Here is a 25,330-nt window from a genome sequence, read left to right as displayed (position 1 = left end):
TGAAGAAATGTTTTTAAAAGGATACAATTCTAAAGAGTGCAGTAGACATCATGGAAAAGGCACAGCGGTACGAGGGAGCACATGAAGTGATCCGGGGAGGAATGAAAAAAAAATTAAGACAAAGAGGAACTATAAAGTCAAATAATTGAGATTAAAAAAAAACAAATTAGCAAAATGTTCTGAAGGCAGATAAAGAAAAGGAAAGCCAAAATGGAAGTAGGGACAGTAAGGGATGGTGTCAGGATAAAATCACAGGTAAATATGCACAATTGTCGTCATTTTGCTTCAGTATTTATTTGGAAAGTTGGTCAGGTGGGCATGGTACCTCAAGATGAGATTAGAAGTGATGCGATCGTGATTAAAATTAGGGCAGCGACCCTTACCTGAATCAATTATGTTCCTGTATTGTAAAAGAATCTGGGCGAGAAATAGCAGATGTATTTTTTAACACATTTGATAATTTATCAGAAAAATGGAGTAGTGAATTACTAATGCTGTAACTGTATTTTACGAGGGAAGTTCGAACAGTATAGGATGCAGGCTGCGACAGACCTGGTCAGTTTAATATTGGAGGTTGGAACATTAATGGAGCCCCCACAATAGGGAGGAAAAGTGAAGCATCTGAGTTTTTGAGGAGTTATTAATAAGCAAGATTGCTCATAAAGCCTCTGGTAAGGTATCACAATAGACCAGTGGACTCAACTAAAGCATGTACAGTCAGGGGGCAATCAGAATGGATTGCTACTTGGCTGCCAGACCAAAGGTAGAGTGTGGAAGTACAGAGTACCTGTTGAGAGTGATGGAAAATAGGAAATAAAGTCCCACACAAATCAGGGAGAGAGAGCAGTCACGCAACATCAGGTTATAGTCCAGCAGGTTTGTTGGGAATCACAAGCTTTCGGAGCACTGCTCAATCATCGGCAGCACTCCGAAAGCTCGTCATTCCCAATAAATCTGTTGGACTTTAACTTGGCGTTGTGTGACTTCTGACTTTGTCCACCCTAATCCAATACAGGCACCTTCACATCATGTCTCGGTCAGGATAGGGCCAAACACCATGGTGTGTCTCCTGTGGCATTGTGTCTCAAGCTCGTGCCTAATCATAGACTGGACAGGTCGGCCATTTTCACTCCCTCCAGAGATTGTTGTTATTCCCATCTCCAGGACACGTGTAGAAATCTCTTGCACTTGGCATTGGACCTCAGCACTTGTTCTAACCATCGATGGGACCCAGTTCATTGGTGGTTGGTACTGGTCTGGTGCAGCCTTTGTGCCAAGGGGAAGCTTTTCTGAAACTGGATGTACCAGTTTCCCCCCCCCCTCATCGGGGTGAAGTAATTTAGTGTCACACCTCATGTCATCTCCATAGGCCTTTCTGAATCCTAACTTGAAACAGGACAGGTGCACTCTCCCCACTGGCAGCTTGGTCCCATCAGTGTTTCAGGCTCTTGGCTCTCAGCAGGGGATTCATCTGTTAACACCAGGCAAGTGGCTACTGAACAATTTGACCCCTGTGGCTTCCTGCTTGGGAGTTGTCACATTGCAGCACCTTTGTTGGTTCTTTCCAATATTAGTTTGCACTCGGTGATGACTCCACTGTTTTTATTGTCCTCAGGAAAACTCCAGAAGCCAACAAATGGATGATTTGTTTGACATCCTCATTGAAAGTGGAGGTAAGTTCATGCTGTCTACACATATGCTTGCTTCGCTAAAAGCTTTAAAGCCGAGCTGTTCAAGATCATTGCCTGTGAGATCCCACACAGCTCTACATAATGGTGCCTCTGATAGGTACCCCCTCAACTATGGAGTGGTGAAGTCACTGACCCCCCCCCCCCCCTCATTGAGCTGGGCCACAGTGTTAGTATAATTGAGGATCCTTATTTGGAGATTTGCATTCTAAATCTTACCACCTTGCACCTGCAATCCTTTTTAAGGTGTTCTTTAACATGTACCTCCCTGATCAGGCTTCTGATCGCCCACCCTAATATATTCTGATGGGCTTCAGGGCAAGCTTTGTCCAAGAATGTGACAGAGGAAGAATCTTGGGCTGTCTCGCTGTGAAAAAGAAGCTGTATAAATGTGTGTTGTTATAATTTATACACTCGGCCCCTTGTGTTGAAAATTCCATTGGTTCCCCAAGTATCTCCTAGTGACTGAAGGACCTTTACACCAATGAGGCAGCAGTGCTATGAGGATTGTGCTTTTTGAAGCTCCCTGGCCCATGTCAAGTGTGGCCGAAGCCAAGTTCAGTATAAGTTGGTCATTGCAGCCAAGTCTATTCCTCTAAAACCCTAATTTCTGCTTATGCTCCTTTTGGCCTGACCACTTTGAGTTGCTAGTTTTAATAGTTTTTGTCTCTGTATTTCCCAGGTTGCTGTGCTCCCCATCCTAAGTAGCTGCTTGACCTTCTAAAAGTAAATCCTCTCTGAATTTCTCCTGTACTTCCATAAAACTGCTGTTAGCATGAAGCCAGATAGTGAGTGCTATCATTGAAGCCAGATAGTGAGTGCTATCATTGAAGCCAGATAGTGAGTGCTATCATTGAAGCCAGATAGTGAGTGCTATCATTGAAGCCAGATAGTGAGTGCTATCATTGAAGCCAGATAGTGAGTGCTATCATTGAAGCCAGATAGTGAGTGCTATCATTGAAGCCAGATAGTGAGTGCTATCATTGAAGCCAGATAGTGAGTGCTATCATTGAAGCCAGATAGTGAGTGCTATCATTGAAGCCAGATAGTGAGTGCTATCATTGAAGCCAGATAGTGAGTGCTATCATTGAAGCCAGATAGTGAGTGCTATCATTGAAGCCAGATAGTGAGTGCTATCATTGAAGCCAGATAGTGAGTGCTATCATTGAAGCCAGATAGTGAGTGCTATCATTGAAGCCAGATAGTGAGTGCTATCATTGAAGCCAGATAGTGAGTGCTATCATTGAAGCCAGATAGTGAGTGCTATCATTGAAGCCAGATAGTGAGTGCTATCATTGAAGCCAGATAGTGAGTGCTATCATTGCAGGGCATACGTGGCCAACTCTCATCCTTTCGGGAGTGTAGTTTTAGATTGAAACCCCCGGTTCCTGAAATTAGTTGTACCGTAATTGCCTGAGCCCTCTGCCCTTCATGTCTTTGGTGAAACTCTGTATATTGACTGACAGAGACCGACCCGTCCAAGGGTCTGAGGGACTGAGCTTGGATTATGGGACCAACTGGGTTGTTTATTCTCTGTTTGTTTGACAGAAATTTCGCTCAACACCAAGGACATTTCCACGTCTTTAAATACGCCATCGCCCCAGAACGTTTCGCCCACACTCGCCGTCTCTCCGCCGCCCGTGGTCAAAGCAGAGCTGCCGTCACCTCAGTTGCTGCTGGAACCTGTCACCGACAGTCAGCCCATTGACCACGAGAACCGACTCGAGGACTTCCTCGTGAGCACCACCGGCGTGCCGCTGTTATCGGTGGATAACGACGGGACGGAGCCCCTCTCCCTCATCGATGACCTACACAACCAAATGCTGAGCAGCTCCAGTATTCTCGAGCACCCTCATTCACCCATGGACACTTCAGACATGCACTTCACTGCAGACAGCACCAGCCTGGCTCTGGACCTCACTGACACTAACTTGGACAACATGGAGTGGCTCGACCTGACGATGGGCAGCACTCCTGTGGGTCTCGCTCCTTTGAGCTCCGTAACCCCCAGTGTCTTTTCTACTGACTTTCTAGACAGTCAAGACCTGCAGCTGCACTGGGATTAACATCAAACAACCAAAATGTGGAGGGCGATCGTTTGCGAAATCCCCAGGTCCGTGTGGGCCTTCAGTGCATGGGACCTGATCAGATTCACTTCCAGTGTGCGCTTTTCGCTGTCACTTTACTTGACTGGGAAATACGCGTGCGCTGGGAATGCAGGACCCTTGGCTAAACATCAGAGGATTTTCGCTGTTTCAGAGTTGCAGGCAAGAATGGGCTGGAGCTCATGACTCAACTCTGGGCCTGACCACCCCTGCTGGGAATCTACAACTGGACAAGATTCCCAACTCTGAGCCTGCTCGCTGATTGACCTAGGCAGCGTGGGTTTCTTTGACCTTCACAAGGCTCCAGAGCTTGGTCCTAATGAAGCAGGATCACTCTCTCAGCGCCTACCCACTATCTGGTTTCTACGTTGCCAAGGTTATGTTTTTGCACTGATTGGGGAGGGTGGGTATGTTTTTTTTTAGAAAAAAGAAATAAATTAATACAAAAAACCCAAAGGTACACTAGGTGAGCAGGTATCAAAATTAACTGACCCCCCTTCCATCCCAAACACCAACCTGTCCAGTGGGTGTTGCCTGCACCCGGGACAGGTATCTTGGTCCTCCCCATGTTCTCTTGTACTTCGCAAAACGAGTAACCACCGTAACATGACTTGTCAAGAAATAGTTCCCTTTTGTTTTATTCTGAGGTGGGAGGTAGACTTTATCCCTGGGGGCAGCTGCTCACGATCATTGTACCATTTATTCTGGAGTCAAACTTGGAGCTGTTTCGTTGGACTGAGGTACGTGAGCTCTCGTGCTCGGCCCAACATCAGCGACAGCTTCCCCATCGATTCCGAAAATGCAGAGCCTAAAATACAAACCCCTCGAAGCTGCAAAATGAAACAAGTTAGGGTGCAATCCTGTTGGTGGATGTGAAACACTGACCCACTGAGAAGTGAATCCACCAAGTCCCTGAGTTGTGCGAGGAAGGTGGCGTGAGCCTGTTCTCCTGGTCTTTGTAGCGCTGATGGCAAATCAGCACTTCAGGCCATGCGCCACTCAAGTGCAGACTGTGCTCAACCAATAACTAGCTACCACTGCCAACTGGGGTCTTGGAGCCTGGTGCATGTTCTCTGGGTCTTTTGGTTGCAGAGTTAGGAAGGAGGAGGGGTTGTCTGCCCAGATTTCATTCCCCCGCTGACTGAAGCAACACGGTCTATGTGGGAAGGTCGTCCATCACCTGCCCACCTCGCCTTTCAAAGTGGGGGACAGTCATTGTCACCCCAGTGTAGTATTTCTCACAAATGAAGGAGGATACAGCAGGAGGAGGAGGATTCTTGAATCTTGCCAGCCAATCCAAGGATATCTTTTAAATCTGTAAAGTTACAATCATTTTAGAATGTAAAATGATTGCACGGTGTAAAACGTGCAGTTTAATCATATCTGTGTATAGGTCACATCGCTGACGAGCATAGCACTGGTGTACAAGCTCTGCTTGTCACTTCATGCCTTGGTTATGAGCATCAAATGATATAATCTATCCGGCCTGCTCAAATGCTTCAAGCTTTCTGGTACCCGAGCTTGGAATGACTCTCCAGTTTGTCAACCGCACATGAAGCATTTGCTTGCGAGCCCTTGGCCAAGCTGATGCATTTCCCTCTCTCACCAGTTGTTCCTCCTGGCTGAGAAACGGGATGGTATTAGCTTTGGAGCTGGGGTAGTGTGTGGGGGTACGTCTTCTGGGCATGGACACTAAGCTGAAGGAGGCTCTTAGAACAAGAACATTTGGAGAGTTGGTTTTCAAGTCTAGTTAGGTCGATCATTGATTGCTATCAACATCGCTGCGATTTTGTTTTGAAAAAAGAATGCACAGCCACCAATTCTCTCTGTGGGCCTTGTGGTCGTAAGCAATATTGCAAACTAGTGGCCAACATACTCTTTGCAGTAGCCAAAGTTGAAGTTTCTGCGGCCATTACATAGCCGGAAGAAAAGTGATTGGGTGTTGCTGCTTTGGTCACCAGCATCGTCTTGTTTTCCTCACCAGTTCCCTCGAGCACTGGCTGGGTTGTTGTTTTGTGGTAAAGGTTGAGGGAAAGGAACCATTGTACTGTCCAGGTCTCGTCGTCCTCCTGTGCTGAATCCAAGAGCAATCCTATCGGAAACCGGGCAAGATCATTTTGAGATGTGAGGTGGGATGTCAAGTGTTGACAATTTGTGTTATTCATCCAAACTGAGATCCAGGCGATCTTTCTCTAAGTGTTGTCAGTGTGTCAATTGGAGCAGGAGGAGTTTGGGTTACTGTTGAAAGTTCCTAATGTCATTCATCCCTAAAACCTTTATGGTGTTGGGAATGAATCTTACATTGAAAGGTGCAATACACCAGTAATTAGTGTTAAATGTTAAATTCTTCAACATCCCCTGAACAAGAGCTCAGTTGTTTTATTGCGCCTCATTGTATTTTCTCTTCAAATTTGTCATGCGTGCTATTTAGTGCTGGAAAGGCCGGCTCTCAAATACTAAGGGTTTCAGACTCTTTTCCCTGAAAAATCCTTGTTCCTGATCCACATAAAGCAAAGGACATTTTTAATATCTGCATGCTTTGAGTCGTTTTCACTGCACTGCTTCCCCACCCCCAGGTTACTTGGCCAGGAATGTCAATGATCTGCACAGAAATGAATAATTTTCTGGGATTGGCAGATTGTCTTTGGCAGAAAGAACCCTTTGGAATGCAGAGCTCTGAGCCATTAGGGAGTAACGGGGATTTGAGGGTTCCAAACCGTTAGGCTGCTACCTGACATCCCTGCCCACAGCCAAGTCCTCTGACGAGCCAAAGAATCTCCGACCCATCCCACACCAAGTATTGATAGCAGGTTACTGCGGACGCTGGAAATCAGAAATACAATGAGAAAGTGCTGGTGAACCTCAGCAGGTCTGGCAGCTTTGATGAAGACAGAAGCAGAGTTAACGTTTTGAGTCAGTTATGACCCTTCAGTTCTGAAGAATAATCAACTTCATCTTGAAACGTTACCTGTGCATCTCTCTCCACAGATACTGAATACTGCTGCCTACATTGGATCAATATTAGCAGCAATCCTATTAATGTTTTGTAATTGTTGACTCTTGGTAATCCATTGATTTTTAAGTGTTGAATCCTATTAAAGCCCATTAATACAGTCAGGTAGCCAGCAATAATATGAAGCAAGATTGTATTGATTCAGTTGTCCAATCATGATCTGCAACCTTCAGTGGCACCAATCAAAATGATGGCAACTCAGTACCAGTGCTAAATGTTTTTAACTAGTAACTGTTTGGGGTTCATGGATTACTGTGCAATATTTGGTGCCTTCATTGGGATGCACGGGTTTGTTATCATCCCTGGGTTTTAGCTGCTTGAGGAACCAAAAAAAAAAGTCACATTGCAATCTGAGACAATCCAAGGCCAGTCGCCTTCGCCTGATGGTAAAGCAGTCGCTGATATTCCAGTCGCAGGCTCGTGATTCCTGGGGGCCAGGATTTAAATGAAACACAAACAGGAATGCCGTTCTGAAGGCCCTTGGAATGGGGAAGCTCTGGTCAGGCGGTAGTGGCTCTGAAGATGAAACAGAAGGCACTGCGTACCCCAGGCCAGTGTGGGGAGTATCATTGGTTTCCTCCTCTTTTATGTCCTGCACATCAGCTTATGGAAGACACTATATGCAGAATGCAAGGCAGGATACACTAATTTGGATGCGTTCTGCTCTTTCTCCTTATATATATATATATGTGTCTTTCTGCTTCATTCACTTGACCCATGCCCAACCCTGTGCCCATGCACCCCGAACTGCTGTCTGAATCTTAATGCTTACACTGCCATGAATTTGAATGTGAAATACAGTTGTGTTGCAGAGTTAGAATGCCAGACTGCACTCTTGTACAATTCTGATTTTTTTTTTTCCACTGCATCTTTGGGGCTCTGCCTTTAGCTACCTTGATCCAAAATTCTGGACTCCCTCCCTAAAACTTCTTCCTGTCCTCCCTCCTTTGAGGCACTCTTTAAAACCTACCTCTTTGACCAAACTACCACTGTTGTTCTAATATTTCTTCTATGTTGGTTAGTATCTTTGTACACTGCTCCTGTAAAGCACCTTGGGATATTTTATGTGTCCTGTGATGTAAACAATAGAGTTTCTACCCATTAAGCTAAGGTCCTGTGACGCAGTTGTAGTGCCCCTATTTCTGAGCCAGGAGGCCCCAGTTCAAGTCCCATCTGCTCCAGCGATGTGCACTGCAGAAATTCAGTAAGGCTCCTTAGACAGCACGTTCCAAACGCGTGACCACTCCCACCTCATGGGACAAGAGTAGCTGATACATCCACCTTCTGTAAGTTCTTCTTGAAGCCTCTCACCATCCTAACTTGGAAATGTATCACAATTTCTTCAGTGTCACTGGGAAAAAATCCTGCAATTCCTTCACAGCATTGTTTGTCTGCCTACATCGGATGAACTGTAATAGTTCATAAAGGCAACTCACCACCACTTTGGCAAAGCTAACTAGGAATAGGCAACAAATGTTGGCCCACAAGCCCTCATTTAAAACAAAAGATGTTTGTCATTTCTGACATCTGAAATGGCCAGGCAAAAAACTAGGCTCAAGAGCAATTAGGGAACAGATAACACATGCTGGACTTTCCCGTGGCTCCAGCATCCCGTGGAAGAAATGAAACCATACATGGACCTACTGGGCATCAGTCTGTCGATCCGGATTCCGTACTGAGACCAGAGAGACAGACATTCACTGAAGATGAGGATGTGGGCAATGAGGAGACATTGTGGATCCTCATAGAGTCTGATGTTCTCAAATCTGTCGCAGAGGTGGAATATAAATCAGGAAAAGAGATGCAAGCTTATCTCTAAATCCTTAAATAGGTTTTGTACATTTGTTTAATCATGGTGTAAGAATTGATGTAGATTGGATGAAAATAAGTAAAATTATGGTGGAGCTATGCACTTCTTTGAATACGCACCGTTTAACATTTTTACTATATATTCTTGGCTGCCTGTTGAGTGGTTGGTTTTGTGACACTGCATTGATCAGTTGGGGTGTTTTGAAGCGATAAAACTGGATTTGCTGTGCATGCCTTTTGTGTGCATTAGCACAGGCAGTGTCCAGAGGAGCTGCTGGGATCTCAGCACTTCCATATGCCCTCTGAGAGTTGCTGCTGAGTGGTCCAGTTATAACCACTCTCTTCCCCCTCTCTCTCTCTCAGCAGCAGCAGTGGTAGACTAGGCAGGTTCACTCTGGAGTTTGGGCTGGGGGAAGTGGAGGCCCCTTCGCGGTCTCTCCAGGCAGTAAATCTATTTTTAAAAAAAAAATGCAAAAATTGATCTACTTGAACAATGGGCACTGTCCCACACAATGCTCTTTTGGGAAAAATACACAAGTTTATCCAGACCAGGGTAGAAAGTGTCAGGTTCAATCCCAGGCTTCTGAGCAGGTAGATGATGCTAAATTGGCCTTTGCATGGGAATCATGGGGCTGGGGGAGGGGCCTGAATGTTGACTGTTTTCAAAGTGTATCACTGATTTATTTAACACAAGTTGTTGGGTGGCTTTCAGGTCGTGGTTCATATTCTCCACAGGTTCCACAGACCGACCCAGGCTGGGTGGATTAATTGGGAGGGACACTGAAATACCTGCTCCCAGTGCTTGTAGCAAACAACTTTCCTTTCACTACAGCATCCCATAATTCTAGATAGGAACCTGCTTTTGCTGCAAATTTCCATGTGGCAAATCACTAGCGGCTAAAAGGGGAGTAATGAGTCCTTTGTTGTTACTTGCAGGAAATACATGATTTAATGTGTCATGGAGGGCACCTTGCTACGGTTGAATGGGCTAGTTACATGGTATGTCTAATGCTCCCTGACTGAAATCTCGCTTTGGTATTCTTGATGCCATTGAAAACTGGTGGCTGCACACTCATGTGTACCATGTCCAGCCCTTGTATCCTGTACACACTCAGGGCTGATCAGTTACTGATTCATATCCCTTCTGTTCTCTGTGCAGTGTTAGTTTGGGTTTCTGGACAAATTGTAAGCTGACAGTGTCTGTTACCTTGACTGTCCCCCTCGGGGCACATGATAAGAATGAACTTGTGTAACCGTCCCACTCTTGACCTCTGTGGAGAGGGGTGGGAGATGAAAAATCAAGGAGGGAAAACGTGTTCAAACCTGCCATGGCAGAGAAACAACAGCAAGAGAGGCTACGGTGTCTTGTGGTTGGGTGACTAATGGGAAGAAAGCAGAATGCCTGTATCGAGGAAGCAGTTGGAATCACAGGCCACAGGAATCCAGTGATCCAGTCAAGGTTCCAGTGTGAGAAGGTTTTTGCACTGTTCATGTTTTGCCTTTTAATTTATCTTGCACTCTAATCATCAAACACCCTTTCTTTGCAGTCCACGTGTTGTATGTTTTTTTTGTGGTGAAGGGGGTGGAGACCAGTAGTAGACATCTGTATGGATGATGAGACCAAGCTCTCCAACCTCCCCCGCCCCCCCAAAAATGGTACTGCCGAGCCACAGCAACCTTGGGCATGTCTTTGTGTACTTGCAGGATCACTCTGGAGAGTTGCCAGAGACTTGGTCCCAGAGCGGGAAAGAGAGGACTGCAGATATTGCAGATCAAAGTCAAAAGGTGTGGTGCTGGAAAAGCACAGCCGGCCAGGCAGCATCCGAGGAGCAGGAGCGTTGATGTTTTGAGCATAAGCTGTTCATCAGGAATTCTTGATGAAGACCTTATGCTTGAAAGGTTGACTCTCCTGCTCCTCAAATGCTGCCTGGCCGGCTGTGCTTTTCCAGCACCACACCTTTTGACTTGGTACCAGAGCCTAGTTCCGAGCAGTTTGGTGTGAGTGTGCCATCTAGATCAGCAAAGCCTCAAGTTTGTCACTTCCTGCAAGCCTGTCCTAGGCTAAGGGCAACTCTCATGGGTCTCGGTGTTGGTGAAGGGATAGGATCGGTCACAGATACTACCTTTTATGGCCATGTTGACCACTGCGAAGTGATGCCATCCACTACAGGTTGGCTCGGACTGTTGATACAATCAAAAAGTATGCTGGAACCCATGGTTTGGCCTCTGGGATGGGAGAGGGTGAGGACTGCCAATGCTGGAGATCAGGGTCAAAAAGTGTGGATTAAGAGTTTAAATCTGGCTTCCTGATGAAGGGCTTATGCTTGGAACGTCGATTCTCCTGCTTCTCGGATGCTGCCTGACCGGCTGTGCTTTTCTAGCACCATACGTTTTGACTCTGGGATGAGAAACCCAGGGCTGATGGAATCTGTGGAGCAATACCTGAACACCCCCCCCCCCCCCCCAGTAAGAGCCAACAACCCCAGCAGCGTAGCAAGGAAATTGGAGACTGTTGAGTACTCCTCATTTATTTCAACGCCATGATGTGAAGCTTGCCCTTAACTATAGAATGTTGCTGATGATGGTAGATAAGGCAAGTGACTTTGCAGAGCCATACCCACCAACAGAGGTGTCCTTCGCTAATCTGTGTGTACTGTGGGTGTCATGAGTTCCGCTAATGTTGCTGCGAATTTGTGTAAAAAAAAATAATTCTAGGATAGTGAAAAATGTCGGTGCCTGAGTGATAATCAGTCTCTTGCTGTACATGAGCACTTTGTGAAAAATTCAGAATTCTGAACTGAAGCGGTAACCAATCAGTTTGCTGTACAGGAGCGGAGGTCCTCACATCAGACTGGTGTGCCAGAACTTTGTACAAACCCTTTCCCTTTTTAATGCCACTGTGAATGTGTATATTCCAACTCTGAGGTGTAAACATTTATCGGGAAACCATTTGGAGGAATGTATTTGGATCTTCCTTCCTTTTCAAATTGTAGTGACTCTGTCCTCGTGGTCAGCCATTGACAAGGAAAAGGGGGAGGGGTAGAGGGAGAAAGCAGATGTAATGAATGAATTTTACTGCTTGCTTTTCTCTTTATCTTTTTATCTTTTTTAACTGTCTGTAAACACTGTTTTGTGTTGAACTTTTTAAAAAACTTTTTTTAAAGAAATATCGTGTTTGTGTTATTCAGACTTCCTCTGATTTAATTACAGTCTTCAGTGTGAAGTTGTTATCCGTCCCCATCAGCTTTTATTTAAAGGTTTTATGGGGGTGTGCTGCTATAGTAAATGGGGCAGATCAGTTTAATTTTGTGCCAGGGGAAGGTGGACTTTATCATGTCACTCCACTGGGTTAGAGACAAGGCAAGGACAATAGCAGTCCCTTACAACACTTACCACCATCCCGTGTGAACGTTAAAGTCACTGAACCTTGGCTCAGTATTTGTTTCTGAGTGAGATGGCTGTGATATTTCACACAATTTAGGTCAATAGCCCAGTGCGCTGTAGGAGGAGTTGTCTCTCGTATGCGACATCAAATGCTCTGAACCTTCTCTGGTACAGGCACTTTGCGGAGCCGGCAATTCTGCTGTCCTGGGCATTTCAGATCTCTGCATTGAGAGCCTGCAATGGACAATTAACTCACTGCTCATCTGTCTGCTTTTCTTTTCCCCTCAGTCTCTCCACCCCCAACACTAATGCAACCCCCCCCTTCCCATTTCCCTGCAAAATCATTGGTGGACACTTAATTTGATTGAGTTTCTTTAGGGGAGGTGGAAGATGCCACATTGCATTTAGTAGAATTTTACAGCACCTTGGCCCGTGTAAGTTAATGTTTGTATCAGCATGAATCTCTTACCACTGGCTTTTTTTCCTCCTCTCACGTACACACATCAAACCTTCCCTTGACTGAATCGCTTCTCTCTTTCAGTAACTCATGGGTGGCAGAGTATCATTTTTTTGCTGCTGTAAAATTTCTGCTAAATTCTTTGATCTTATTGTCGCTACCTGCTCTACACTCTCCCATGTGCCAAACCAGTGCATTTAAATGATTGATGTACTTGTCTTGTTCTGCCCCATTTTAATTTCTTAGATCCCAAGAAATGAATGGTCTCTTTGTATTTCCAACCATAGTGATCCACTTTGTTCTATTGAATGTCAAGTTTATCTATCTTCCTTCATTCTGCCACAGTGCTCCAAAGTATGGTATACTCCCACCACCCCTCCCCCTCTCCTACCCCCACCCACAAGGTTCTAAAACAGTCACTTCGTTATTGTGAATATCATTGAGACAGTAGACCATTAGTATTGCATTAGAATAACAAGCCGGAGGTCTGTGCAAATGTTCTGAGGACCCAAGTTCAAATCCAATCATGGCAGCTGGTCAAATATCAGTTCAATTCATTTTTTAAAATCTGGAATTGAAAACTAGTCTCAGTCTTGGTGATCGTGAACCTATCATTTCCTAATTTGAGAAAAAACAATCTGGTTCACTGATGACCTTCAGAAAATCTGCCCACTTTACTTATTCTGGCCTACATGTGACTCCAGACCTACAGCAATATTGCTGATTCATAACTGTCCTCTGCAATGATCCAGCAAAACCACTCGGTTCAAGGGCTTTTGGGGATGGGTAATAAATACTGGCCTTGCCAATGATGCCTTCGTCCAGTGATGGGAAAGGAGATTCCTACTTGCCGCTACTTTCAGCAGTCCTGCACTTCACCATTAATGTAACTGCACTCTGGTGCATGTGAAGAAATGCCTTTAAAAGGATCTGGAGGTCCTTGTGGATCAGAGCCCAGTTAGGAGTCACCCTTGAGTTGAGGGAAGAAACTTTAAGGGGAGGGAGAAGTTTTTGAATGTAAATACTTCATTGGGGGAGGGGGAAGAAAATGGCAGATGTATGGGGGAGAAGGTGCGGCACTAATTAGATCAATCAGAAAGCTGGCACATGGTTAGGGCTGAATGGCCTACGACTGTGCTGTACGATTCTACAATGCTGAGATGAGTTGGCAATAACTGTGCTGCAGAACCTGACACTATATAGACTAGTTGGACACACTTACCCTCCCCCAAAGCACCATTAGGGTGAGGGCTTGATGCTGCTATTGCAAATTTATCCAGTGGAGAAACAGCTTAAACTCCGTTGTAACACTGTCTTGCTCACCCACCTTCAAAAACTGCAGTTTTTGCCTCAATCACAGGATGGTGGTGGTGGTGGTGGAGGAGTTGTATTTGGAATGTAGCCATATATGTTGTAGGTTTGGGGGCCCCAAAGATCGGAGGCTCACTGGAATTTCAGTGTCAAGAGTTATCAATGATGAACTCTTCCTGGAGGTTCAATCAGCTGCCTCTCTGTATATCTCCCATTGCCCGATCAAACAGTCTTCCCTGCCCCCAGATCCAATCCTGTTGGAATGAGTCAACAGTATTACGCTTTTCCTTGCAGGTGGGGCAAGCAAATTATCCTTAAACTCTTAGAGACTCAGACAATCCCAGAGGGATGGCAATCAATGTGAATTGGAGCTCGCATTGATTCCTAAGTTTAATATCTGCCTGAATCTAATCCTGCCTGTCCCCGAATCTTGATTCTTGTCAATTACACGGAAGTAATCATTTCACATAATAAAATCCATAATTCATTTTTGATCTTGTCTGTTTCTTTTGTGTTGCAACTTTGAGGCTGACTGTTGGGATGGAGGCCGTTTGGTCCATAATATTGGTACTGACTCATTGAATCTTTCTCCACTTCAGGTGGACCCTTAAAGCAATGTTTCAATCAAGATTTCTTCATGACTTTAATCACTTAACATCTTAGCCATTTCACCTGTTACAGTCTTCAGTATTGGTAATTAATTCTACCAACGAATTTACAAACCTAAGCCCCATCTACAGTATTTCACATGTACTGTAAAATACATACTCAGTAATCATGTCACAAACATGGAGCAACATAAGCAGCTAAATTCAGTGGGTCAGGAGGAAGTGGGGAATTAAAAGGAATATTGAATTAAAATTGCAAACTGATATAACGTTCCCCATTCCAGATGTTGAATTACGTGGAATTTGCCCTTTCCAATGAGAGCTCAAACAATGTAAACGATAGACTGCATTATTAACCTTTCTAACTAAAAACTGAAAGAACTGCAGATGCTGAAAATCAGAAGCAAAAAGAAATTGCGAGATTATTAAACTTCGTCTGCCAACAAATATAGTTCAGTTGTATTAAATGCACTGGACATGGGTGTTGGTGGCCAGTTGGCTTGATAAGTGATTAATTAAGTTTATAAGAATTTTTCTGAACTCAACACAAATGTTAATTCCCCTTCTTCTGTGACAGAGGAAGGGTGTGTTCATGAGACCCAGTCGAGGAAATGGCCTCTCCCTATTTACAGTCGGAACTTTCATTGGTTTAACCGCCTCTGTAAATATCCTGTACCTTCTCTTCAGTGGAAGTAATCTTAATATCTCAAGTGTGCAAACTGTAGATTGTTATGCTGGTGCCTTCTGAAGCATCAGCTCCCTTTGTATGTGTGCTCTTGACAAAGCCTAACCCACATCACCTCATACAGATATTTTCTAATCAGCCCTGTTCAGGGATAGAATGACGCAATTATAGAGATGTACAGCACGGAAACAGACCCTGAGGTCCAACTTGTCCAGGCCAACCAGATATCCCAACCCAATCTTCTGGAGCAAGTGGGACTTGAGCACAGGTCTCCTGGCTCAGAGGTTGGGACACTACCACTGTACCACAAGAGCCCTCTTGACACCTCATCCACAATAATACCTTTGAGTCTCTGCATCTATTTATAATGGGTTCGGTTAGGTGGTTAATAGTTGAAAAAAATAGGTGATTGGGCTATAAAAAAACATTCGGTTGTGCGTGAGGATGGGTAATAAATGCTGAGCTAACCAGTGACCCTCGCATTCTATGAATAATTTTCAAAAAATAGTTCTGGATATAAAAGTTAAAGAATTTAAAAGGATAAAGAGGTATCTTAAATTCTGCATAACTCACTTAAACAACAACTCATTCACAAAGCGCCCTTAACCCACAGTGAAGTGACCCATAGATCTGTTACTAAACAAGATATCACATTGTGCCACGTGCATTGGCTCAATGGGTGACATGGTGGTTTAGTGGTTAGCACTGCTGCCAGGGACCTGGTTTCAATTCCAGCAGCTGGTGACTGAATTTTCTTTGCATGGTTCTCCCTGTGTCTATACGGTTTCCACCAACAGTCCAAAGACGTGCAGGTTAGGTAGATTGTCAATGCTAAATTGCCCCGTAGTATCCGAGATGTACAGGCTAGGTGGCTTAGCCTTGGGAAATGTGGGAGTTAAGGGAAAGGGTGGGTCTGGGTTGGATGCTCTTTGGAGGGCCGGTGTGGACTCGATGGCTGAATGGTGTCTTTCTGCACTGTGGGAATTCTGGGGAACTCGGAGTTCCTAAAGACAAAGCCAATTAGGCAGGATTTAGGGCAATGCTTCACAAACTTTTCCCCATTTGCAAATTGTCATGAACCCCTCAGCGAGGTGAAGTGTGAAAGTCAGAACAGGGGTGGGTGGGGGTGGGGTGTGGTAGCTGTTATATTAGGTCAAAGCTCGGTGAATAACTGGCACAACCTGGAAACTTTACAGTCTAACATTTCAACTTGTGACCCTGCTTAGGATCCCAACCCCCACTTTGGGGAGCCTTCATCTCCAAGGAGGGGCTGGATAGAAAGAGGGCAAGGATGGGTTTAGAGAGGAAATGATAGGGACTTGAGGTCATGTCTGCCAATGGTCACCCCAAAAATAAACTGGGGATGGAACAATTGGTAGAATTTACATTGCAGTGAGCTGTAGGGATGGGACAGGTTACAAAGCTAGGAAGGGGGTAAGACTGTGAAAGGGTTTGAGAGCCAGTGCAGTTCTTGTACATTTACTTGTTCCTCAGTTTGTTTGCACTTAATGTTGGGAAACAGACGACAACTAACAATAGATGTATCAATTGCAATATTTGAAGGCTCGCTCATACACACAGCTGCTGTAACAGTGCAGGGGTATCTATAATGGGAGAAGAGAACATTATTTTGACTTTAGGCAGTGTGAGAATCTGTTGTATCAGACATTTATACAGACATCATCGACAATGTCCCCACACAAGCTGGAAGTCTGAAATGTTTTCAGATCTTTCATCATCTGCGAGTCATAGCCTATTACTCAGAGCACCCATACACTTAGCTGCTCCTTACAGAATGTTGCAATATGGCTGCAGTAAATTTTTGCTCCGATTCTTCTTTCAAGCATTTAGCTGTGCACAGCAGTAATCTGTGGAATGGGAATCCAGACCAAAGTGCTTTCTGTCCTCAGCGCTAACATTCACTTAACACAGTCAGCAAAAGTATAAATTCTTGGAGTTGTGGGATAATGTAATCTAGAAAGCATGTTCGGTTTGTGGTCAGTCTTTCAAAATCCCACACTAAAAATAGGTTTTGACTGCTTTATAAAATTCTTCAAATCAATTTCCCTTCTCACCACTCAATGTTCTCCTTTCCAAGTATCCTACCTAGAAATGTACCTGTTGTGGAGGTAGGTCTACAATTTGAGCAAGATGTCACACTCTAAGTGCAGTGGAAACTTTAAGACATTGGAATTCTCATCATTCATAGTCACACAGCACAGAAACAGACTCTTTGGTTCAACTCATCTATACCGACCAAGTTTTCCAAACTAATCTAGTCCCATTTGCCTGCGTTAGACCCATATCTCTCTAAACCTTTCCTATTCACGTACCTGTCCTAATGTCTTTTAAATATAATCGTACCAGCCTCCACCACATCCTCTTGGCAGCTCATTCCATACACGTACCACCCTCTGTGTGAAAAAGTTGCCCCTTAGCTCCCTTTTATATCTTTCCCCTTTCACCCTAAACCTATGCCCTTTAGTTTTGGATTCCCCTATCCTAGGGAAAAGACCTTTACTGTTCACCTTATCTATAACCTTTGTGATTAACCTCTATAAGGTCACCCCTCAGCCTCCGACACTCCAGGGAAAATAGTTCCAGCTTCTCCCTACAACAGGGTGGCACAGTGGTTAGCAGTAATGCCTCATAGCACCAGGGTCCCAGCCTTGGCTGACTGTGGAGTTTACACATTCTCTCCGTGTCTGCGTGGGTTTCCTCCGGGTGCTTTGGTTTCCTCCCACAATCCAAAGATGTGCAGGTCAGGTGAATTGGTCACGCTAAATTGCCCATAGTGTTAGGTGCATTAGTTTGATGGAAATGGGTCTGGGTGGGTTACTCTTCGGAGGGTCGGTGTTGACGAGTTGGGCCAAAGGGCCTGTTTCCACACTGTAGGAAATCTAATTTAAAAATTTTTAAAACTCAAACTCGCTATTCCTGGTAATATCTTTGTAAGTCTGTTTTGCACCCTGTCCAATTTAAGAATATCCTTCAATCTACCATTTACATTGTAGATCAGATTTGAGGATTTTGATTGAATTGGTAGCTACAGCTTATTCTGAAAAGATTGTGAATGTTGATTAGATTCCTAATGGAATCTAATGGAAATTTTCTCATTGTCCAGGTTGCTGAGATAAACAACATTGAAACCTCAAAACTACATGTGAAAAATTAAGTCCTCCATTCTGTTAATTTTCAAAAATCCGCAATTTGAACAATGTACAAGTTTTCTTTTCGCAGTGCAGAAATAAGGTCATTCAGCTTGTGTGTTTATATTCTTTATGCTGCTCCTAAATTCCACCGTGACTGTCACCCCTTTCCCTCAATCTCCTCTTAACCAATTGCTTTCCCCTTCAAGTTTTTCAAACTTTCTTATAAAGGTGTTGATGCTATTCATCTTGACAACTCCAGGTGGCAGCAAATTCCACATTTTCAATACCAGATGTTTATTAGATTAGATTAGATTACTTACAGTGTGGAAACAGGCCCTTCGGCCCAACAAGTCCACACCGACCCGCCGAAGCGTATACCACCCAGACCCATACTCCTACGTTTACCCCTTCACCTAACACTACGGGCAATTTAGCATGGCCAATTCACCTAACCTGCACATTTTTGGATTGTGGGAGGAAACCGGGTGCTTATCCTGATTTGGATGTGCCGGTGTTGGACTGGGGTGGACAAAGTTAAAAATCACACAACACCAGGTTATAATCCAACAGGTTTATTTGGAAGCACTAGCTTTCGGAGTGCTGCTCCTTCATCAGATGCTTATCCTGTTGGGTTTACAGGACTGCAGTAGAATAATCTCCACCTGCCTGGCGGATTGTAGCTCCAGCAACACTGAAGAAAACTTGATGCCACTCAGGACAAACAGCCTTTGGCTCAACCCCACCTATTGCCTTCTACATTGGTACTCACGTCTGGCAGTGAGCAAATCTACAAGATATAGTGCAGCAACTTGCCGAGGCTCCTTCTACAGCACCTTCCAAACCCATCACCTGCAAGTTCCCCTCTGTCTTGCAAATACAAGGCCATTCCTTCAGAGTCAAAGAGTGTGGTGCTGGAAAAGCACAGCCGGTCAGGCAGCATCCGAGGAGCAGGAGACTTGACATTTCAACTCTTCCCAAAATGTCGACTCTCCTGCACCTCGACTGGCTGTGCTTTTCCAGCACCACACTCTTCAACTCTGATCTCCAACATCTGCAGTGCTCACTTTCTCCCCATTCTTTCAGTGTTACTGTGTTGAAATCCTGGTGCTGTCTTCCACACAGCAGTGTGGATCTACCTGCACCCCAAGGGGCGCAGAGGTTTGGAAAGGCAGCTCACCGCCACCTTTTATAAATAGCAAATAGGAATGGGCAATAAATGGTGCCTCAGTCTCAAATGCATACACCCGGTGAACAAATTGTTTTTGTCATTGAGTCCATACAGCTCCAACAAGTCCGCACTCACCCCTCCGAACAGTAACCCACCCAGACCCATTCCCCTACCCTATATTTACCCTCGACTAATGCATCTAACTACACATCACTGAACACTATGGGCAATGGCTAATCTGCTCTAAACTGCTCATCTTTGGATTTTGGGAGGAAACCAGAGCATCCGGAGGAAACCCACGCAGACACGGGGAGAATGTGCAAACTTCACACAGACAGTCACCCAAGGCCAGAGTCGAACCCAGGTCCCTGGCGCTGTGAGGCAGCAGTGCTAACCACTGAGCCAATGTGCCACCTGACACCAAGTTCTTTTTAAATCTTTCGCCTCTCACCTTAATCCTATGCCCTCGCATTTTGGAGACCCTTACCCTGGGGAAAAAGACCTTGGCTATTCACTCTACCTATGCCCCATCATGATTTTACAAAACTGTATGGGGTCACCCCTCAGGCTCTAATGATCCAGAGACAATAGACCCAGTCTATACAGCCTCTCCCTACAACTCAAATCAGCAACATTCTTGTAAGTCTTTTCTGTATCCTTTCAAGTTTAAAAACATCCTTTCCATAGAAGGGAGACCAAAGTTGTATGCAGTATTCTAAAAATAGCCTGACCAATGTCACCCACAACATGATATCCCAACTCCTGTACTGACTGAACAATGAAGGCAAGCATACCAAATGCCTTCTTCATTATCCTTCTCCCTTTGACTCCAATTTCATGGAACCAAGCATTTGCACTTTCCAGGTGTCTCTGTTCAGCAACACATCCCAGAACCCTACCATTAAGAGTATAACTCCTGACCTGGTTTGCCTTACCAAAATGCATCACCTCACATTTATCTGAATTAAACTTCATCTGCCACTCCTCAGCCCATTGGCCCATCTGGTCCAGATCCTGTTGTACGCTGAGATATAACCTTCTTGACTGTCCACTACACCTCCAATTTTGGTGTCATCTGCAAACTACTAACCATATCTCCTATATTAACATCCAAATCATTTATATCAATGACAAAAAGCAATGGACCCAGCACCAACCCTTGCAGTACTCTGCTGATCACAGGCCTCCAATCTAAAAAATAATCCTCTAGCACCTTCTATCTCCTACCTTCAAAGCAATTTTATATGCAATTACACAAGCAGGAGGCTGGAAGAACACAACAAGCCAGACAGCATCATGAAGTGAAGAGCTCAATGTTTCAGGTGTAACCCTTCTTCAGGACTGGGGGTAGGTGTGCGGACAACAGTATTGCAACAGTGGCCTAACCAATGTCCTGTACAGCCGCAACATGACCTTCCAACTCCTGTACTCAATGCTCTGACCAATAAAGGAAAACATACCAAACATCTTCACTATCCTATCTACCTGCGACTCTACTTTCAAGGAGCTAAGAACCTGCACTCCAAGGTCTCTTTATTCAGCAACACTCCCCAGGACCTTTCCATTAAGTGTATATGTCCTGCTCTGATTTGCTTTCCCAAAATGCAACACCTTACATTTATGTAAATTAAACTCTATCTGCCTCTCATTGGCCCATCTGATCAAGATCCCGTTGTACTCTGACATAACCTTCTTTGCTGTCCACTACACCTCCAATTTTGGTGTCACCTGCAAACTTACTAACTATACCTCCTATGTTCACATTTAAATAAACGATGAAAAGCAGTGGACCCAGCACCGATCCTTGTGGCACTCCACTGGTCACAGGCCTCCAGTCTGAAAAACAACCCTCCACCACCACCGTCTGTCTTCTACCTTTGAGCCAGTTCTGTATCCAAATGGCTAGGTCTCCCTGTATTCCATGAGATCTAACCTTGCTAACCAGTCTACCATGGGGAACCTTGTTGAACGCCTTACTGAAGTCCATATAGATCATATCTACTGCTCTACCCTCATCAATTCTCTTTGTTACTTTTTAAAAAAAACTATCAAGTTTGTGAGACATGATTTCCCATGCACAAAGCCATGTTGACTGTCCCTAGTCAGTCCTTGCCTTTCCAAATACATGTACATCCTGTCTCTCAGGATTCCCTCAAACAACTTGCCCACCACCGATGACAGACTCACTGGTCTATAGTTCCCTGGCTTTTCCATACACATTTCTTAAATAATAGCACCACGTTAGGCAACTTCCGGTCTTCTGGCACCTCACCTGTGACTATCGATGATCCAAATATCTCAGCAAGAGGCCCAGCAATCACTCGAGTACACCTGATCAGGTCCTGGGGATTTATCCATCTTTATGTGTTTTAAGACATCCAGCACTTCCTCCTCTGTAATATGGACATTTTGCAAGGTGTCACCATCTATTTCCCCACATTCTATATCTTCCATATCCTTTTCCACAGTAAACACTGATGCAAAATACTCGTTTAGTATCTCCATCTCCTGCGACTCCACACAAAGGCCGTCTTGCTGATCTTTGAGGGGGCCCTGTTCTCTCCCTAGTTACCGTTTTGCCCTTTAATGTATTTGTAAAGATCCTTTGGATTCTCCTTAATTTTATTTGCCAAAGCTATCTCATGTCCCCTTTTTGCCCTCCTGATTTCTTTCCTCACTACCTGGGTCCCACCCCAACCCCCCACCCCCACCTTACCAGTTTAAATCCTCCCAAACAGCTCTCACACATCTCCCTACCAGTATATTAAACCCCTTCCGTTTCAGGTGCATCCGTCCTTCTTGTACAGGTCACTTCTACCCCAGAAGAGATTCCAATGATCCAAAAATGTGAATCCATCTCCCATACACCAGCTCCTCAGCAATGCATTCATCTGCTCTATCCTCCTATTCCTGCCCTCACTAGTTCGCAACACCAGGCGTAATCCAAATATTACTATTCTCAAGGACCTCCTTTTTAAAAAACTGCCTAACCCTCTATATTCTCCCTTCAGGAATCTCAGATTGATCCCTTTACTCACTATTTCCCTGGATCCCACCCCCACCACCTTACTAGTCTAAATCCTCCGGAACAGCACTAGCAAATTTCCCTTCCAATATATTAATCCATCCTTCCACACAATCCATTTTTCTTGTACAGGTCACTTCTTCCCCAGAAGAGATTCCAATGATCCAAAAATGTGAATCCTTCTCCCATACACCAGCTCCTCAGCCATGCATTCATCTGCTCTATCCTCCTATTCCTGCCCTCACTAGCTCATAGCACCGGGAGTAATCAGATATTACTACCCTCAAGGACCTCCTTTTTAAATTCCTGCCTAACTTTCTATATTTTCCCTTCAGAATCTCATCCTTTTCCCTTCCTATGTCATTGGTTCCAATGTGTACAATGACCTCCTGCTGGTCCCTCTCCCCTTTGAGAACACTCTGCACCCTCTCTGAGACATCCTTGATCCTGGCACCAGGGAGGCCACACACCATTCTGATTTTTGGCTGCTGGCCGCAGAAACATCTGTCTGTGCCTCGGACTAGAGAGTCCCCTAACATAATTGATCACTTGGAATCCGATGTGCCTCTCATTTACATTAGAGCCTGTCTCAGTACCAGAAACTTGGCTGTTTGTGCTGTATTGCCCTGAGAATCCATCACCCCCGACATTTTCCAAAACAACGTACTTGTTTGAGATGGGGATAGCCACAGGAGGCTCCTACACTTCCTGCCTCCCACTCTTACCTTTCCTGGACGTCACCCATCTACCTGTGTTTTAATACGTCCAGCGCCTACTCTTCTGTAATATGGACACTTTTCAAAACATCACTATTTATTTCCCTAAGCTTCCTAGATTCCATGTCCTTCTCCACGGTAAATACTGGCTCGAAAAATGCATTAAGCATCTCACCCATCCGCTATGGGTACACATATTAATAGCCTGACTGATCTTTAAGGGCCCTATTCTCTTCCCAGTTACTCTTCCACCCACAACGTACTTGTAGAATCTCTTTGGAATCTTCTTAACCCTATTTGTCAAAGCTATCTCTTGTCCCCTTTTTGCCCTCCTGATTTCCCTCTGCCTTTATATTCCGACTGCCTGCATATTCTTGTAAGGATTCACTTGATCTCTCCTGTCTATACTTGACATATGCTTCCTTCTTATTCTTAACAAAACCCTCAATTTCTTTAGTCATCCAGCGTTCCCTATAACTACCAGCCTTGCCCTTAACTCTAACAGGAACGTACTGCCTCTGGAGTCTCAATGCCTCATTTTGGAAGGCTCCTCACTGTCCAACCGTCCCTTTACCTGCAAGTAGTGCTCCCCCAATCAACTTTTAAAAATTTCTGCCTAATGCCGTCAAAATTGGCCTTATTCCAATTGAGAACTTTAACTTTTAAATCCGGGCTATCCTTTTCTACTGGATTATGATCATTTGCCCCAAGATGCTCTCCCACTGATAGCTCAGTCACTTATTTCCCAGTCTCCTATGACTTTCTATGTTTCAATAAAGTTGCCTCTCATCCTCCTTAATGATAAGTACAAATCTAATTTAATGTTTCCACATAAGACAATTCCCCAGGGGGATCCAAGATGGCGGTGACCCAGCAAGTCTGAGTCAGTAGTGCTCCTCCCAAGATTGGGCAAAATGGGTCACCTGCCCCCATCACACTCACCAACTCATTTAAAATAGTTTTTACTGAATGTAATTAGTTGTTCAGTACTGAATTTAAATAATCTAATCTCCAGTAAAAATGACTAAAGGGAAGGGAGCCCACAGTTCTCAGCAGGCAGGAACCCCTCCCCCACCTGCAGCAGAGGCGTCCGCAGCCGCCCCAGGGGACTTACCTACGGTGGCGAGCCTCGCGGAAATAATCTCTAAACTCGATGTGAAGATTGACGCCTTCATCAAAGAGTCCCGGAGCCGATGGGACTCACTTTCGGCTGTGCTACAAAGACATCAAGGAAATTGAGCGCCGAGTCAGAGGGGCAGAGCTAAAGGCCGCGACCTCCGAGACTACAGCGCAATCAGCTGTGGATTGCTGTTCGAGAGTCTGGACCTCAGAGAATCACATTGAAAAAATATCCATTTGCTGGGCCTTCCCGAATGGGAAGAGGAAGGCCAGCTTACAGCGTTTCTCGAGCAGTGGCTTCCACAGCTTTTAAATCTGGAGGCTGGATCAGGCCAGGTAAGGGTAGAATGGGCCTACCAGGTTGCAATATGTGGGCCCGGCTTGAACCAGCGCCCCTGCCCGGTCCTGTTCCGGCTGCACAGCTATAGGGAGAGGCAAATACTCCTAGAAGCCTCTAGAAATCTTGGGAAAGATCCCCAAACCATAATTTATAAAGGATCCAAGATTATGTTATTCCAGGACTTTTCCCCAGCTCTGGTCCGAAAGAGGAAGGCGTTTGATGAAGCGAAGTGTTTAAGGGACTTAAATATTCAGTACTCCTTGCACTACCCAGCGACTCTACGCTTTAACCATGAAGGATCCGTGTATAACTTTGGATCGCCGGAAAAGGCCAAGGAATTTTTGGACTCTCTTAGATAAATTGTAAGAGTTAATTGATGTTGTTTTGCTCTCCCCCCACTCCAGTTTACAGCCCCTTTTTTTTTGTATTAATCCCTTTTTTTACCTTACTGTTTAATATTATCTTCGGGGGGTTGGGAGAGGGATTTATTTATTTGTTTTCTACTTAGCTATTTTCTCCCCCCCACCCCCTTTTTTTTATATAGGCCGGGGGGGCTAGTTGGTGGGGGAAGGTGGTTACCTTATTTTATTTCTGTCTTTAGGTGTGGGGTTGTTTTCCCCTGTTATTTTGTATTATTATATTTAATTATTACCTGTTGAGGCTGTAATTTTATAGTTATATATGTTTATACATGGTATAAACAAATATATCCAGGTGTTGGTGTAGGTGGGGGGTAGGGTGCTCACTGTT

At 44.7% G+C, this 25,330-nt stretch overlaps 1 protein-coding gene across 8 annotated transcripts in view; it reads left to right on the top strand.

Moving 5' to 3' along the window:
• The window catches only part of LOC122542284 (myocardin-related transcription factor A-like), a 194,307-nt gene extending 187,987 nt beyond the window's left edge, over positions 1-6,320 (top strand). For all 8 annotated transcript variants that reach the window (XM_043679876.2, XM_087978344.1, XM_043679872.2 and 5 more), the window contains 2 exons: positions 1,616-1,673; positions 3,237-6,320. In XM_043679876.2, coding sequence (XP_043535811.2) covers positions 1,616-1,673; positions 3,237-3,754 — 576 coding nt within the window. In that variant the 3' untranslated portion in view covers positions 3,755-6,320. The remainder of the gene's footprint in view (positions 1-1,615; positions 1,674-3,236) is intronic.
• The last annotated feature ends 19,010 nt before the right edge of the window (positions 6,321-25,330 follow it).

The sequence above is a fragment of the Chiloscyllium plagiosum genome, unplaced genomic scaffold (assembly GCF_037043375.1).
Source record: "Chiloscyllium plagiosum isolate Xiang-an unplaced genomic scaffold, Cpla_swu_hap1 HiC_scaffold_33, whole genome shotgun sequence".
NCBI classification, from domain to species: Eukaryota; Metazoa; Chordata; class Chondrichthyes; order Orectolobiformes; family Hemiscylliidae; genus Chiloscyllium; species Chiloscyllium plagiosum.
The sequence above is the reverse complement of the archived record's forward strand: the minus strand, read 5'-3'. Positions and strand labels throughout refer to the sequence as shown.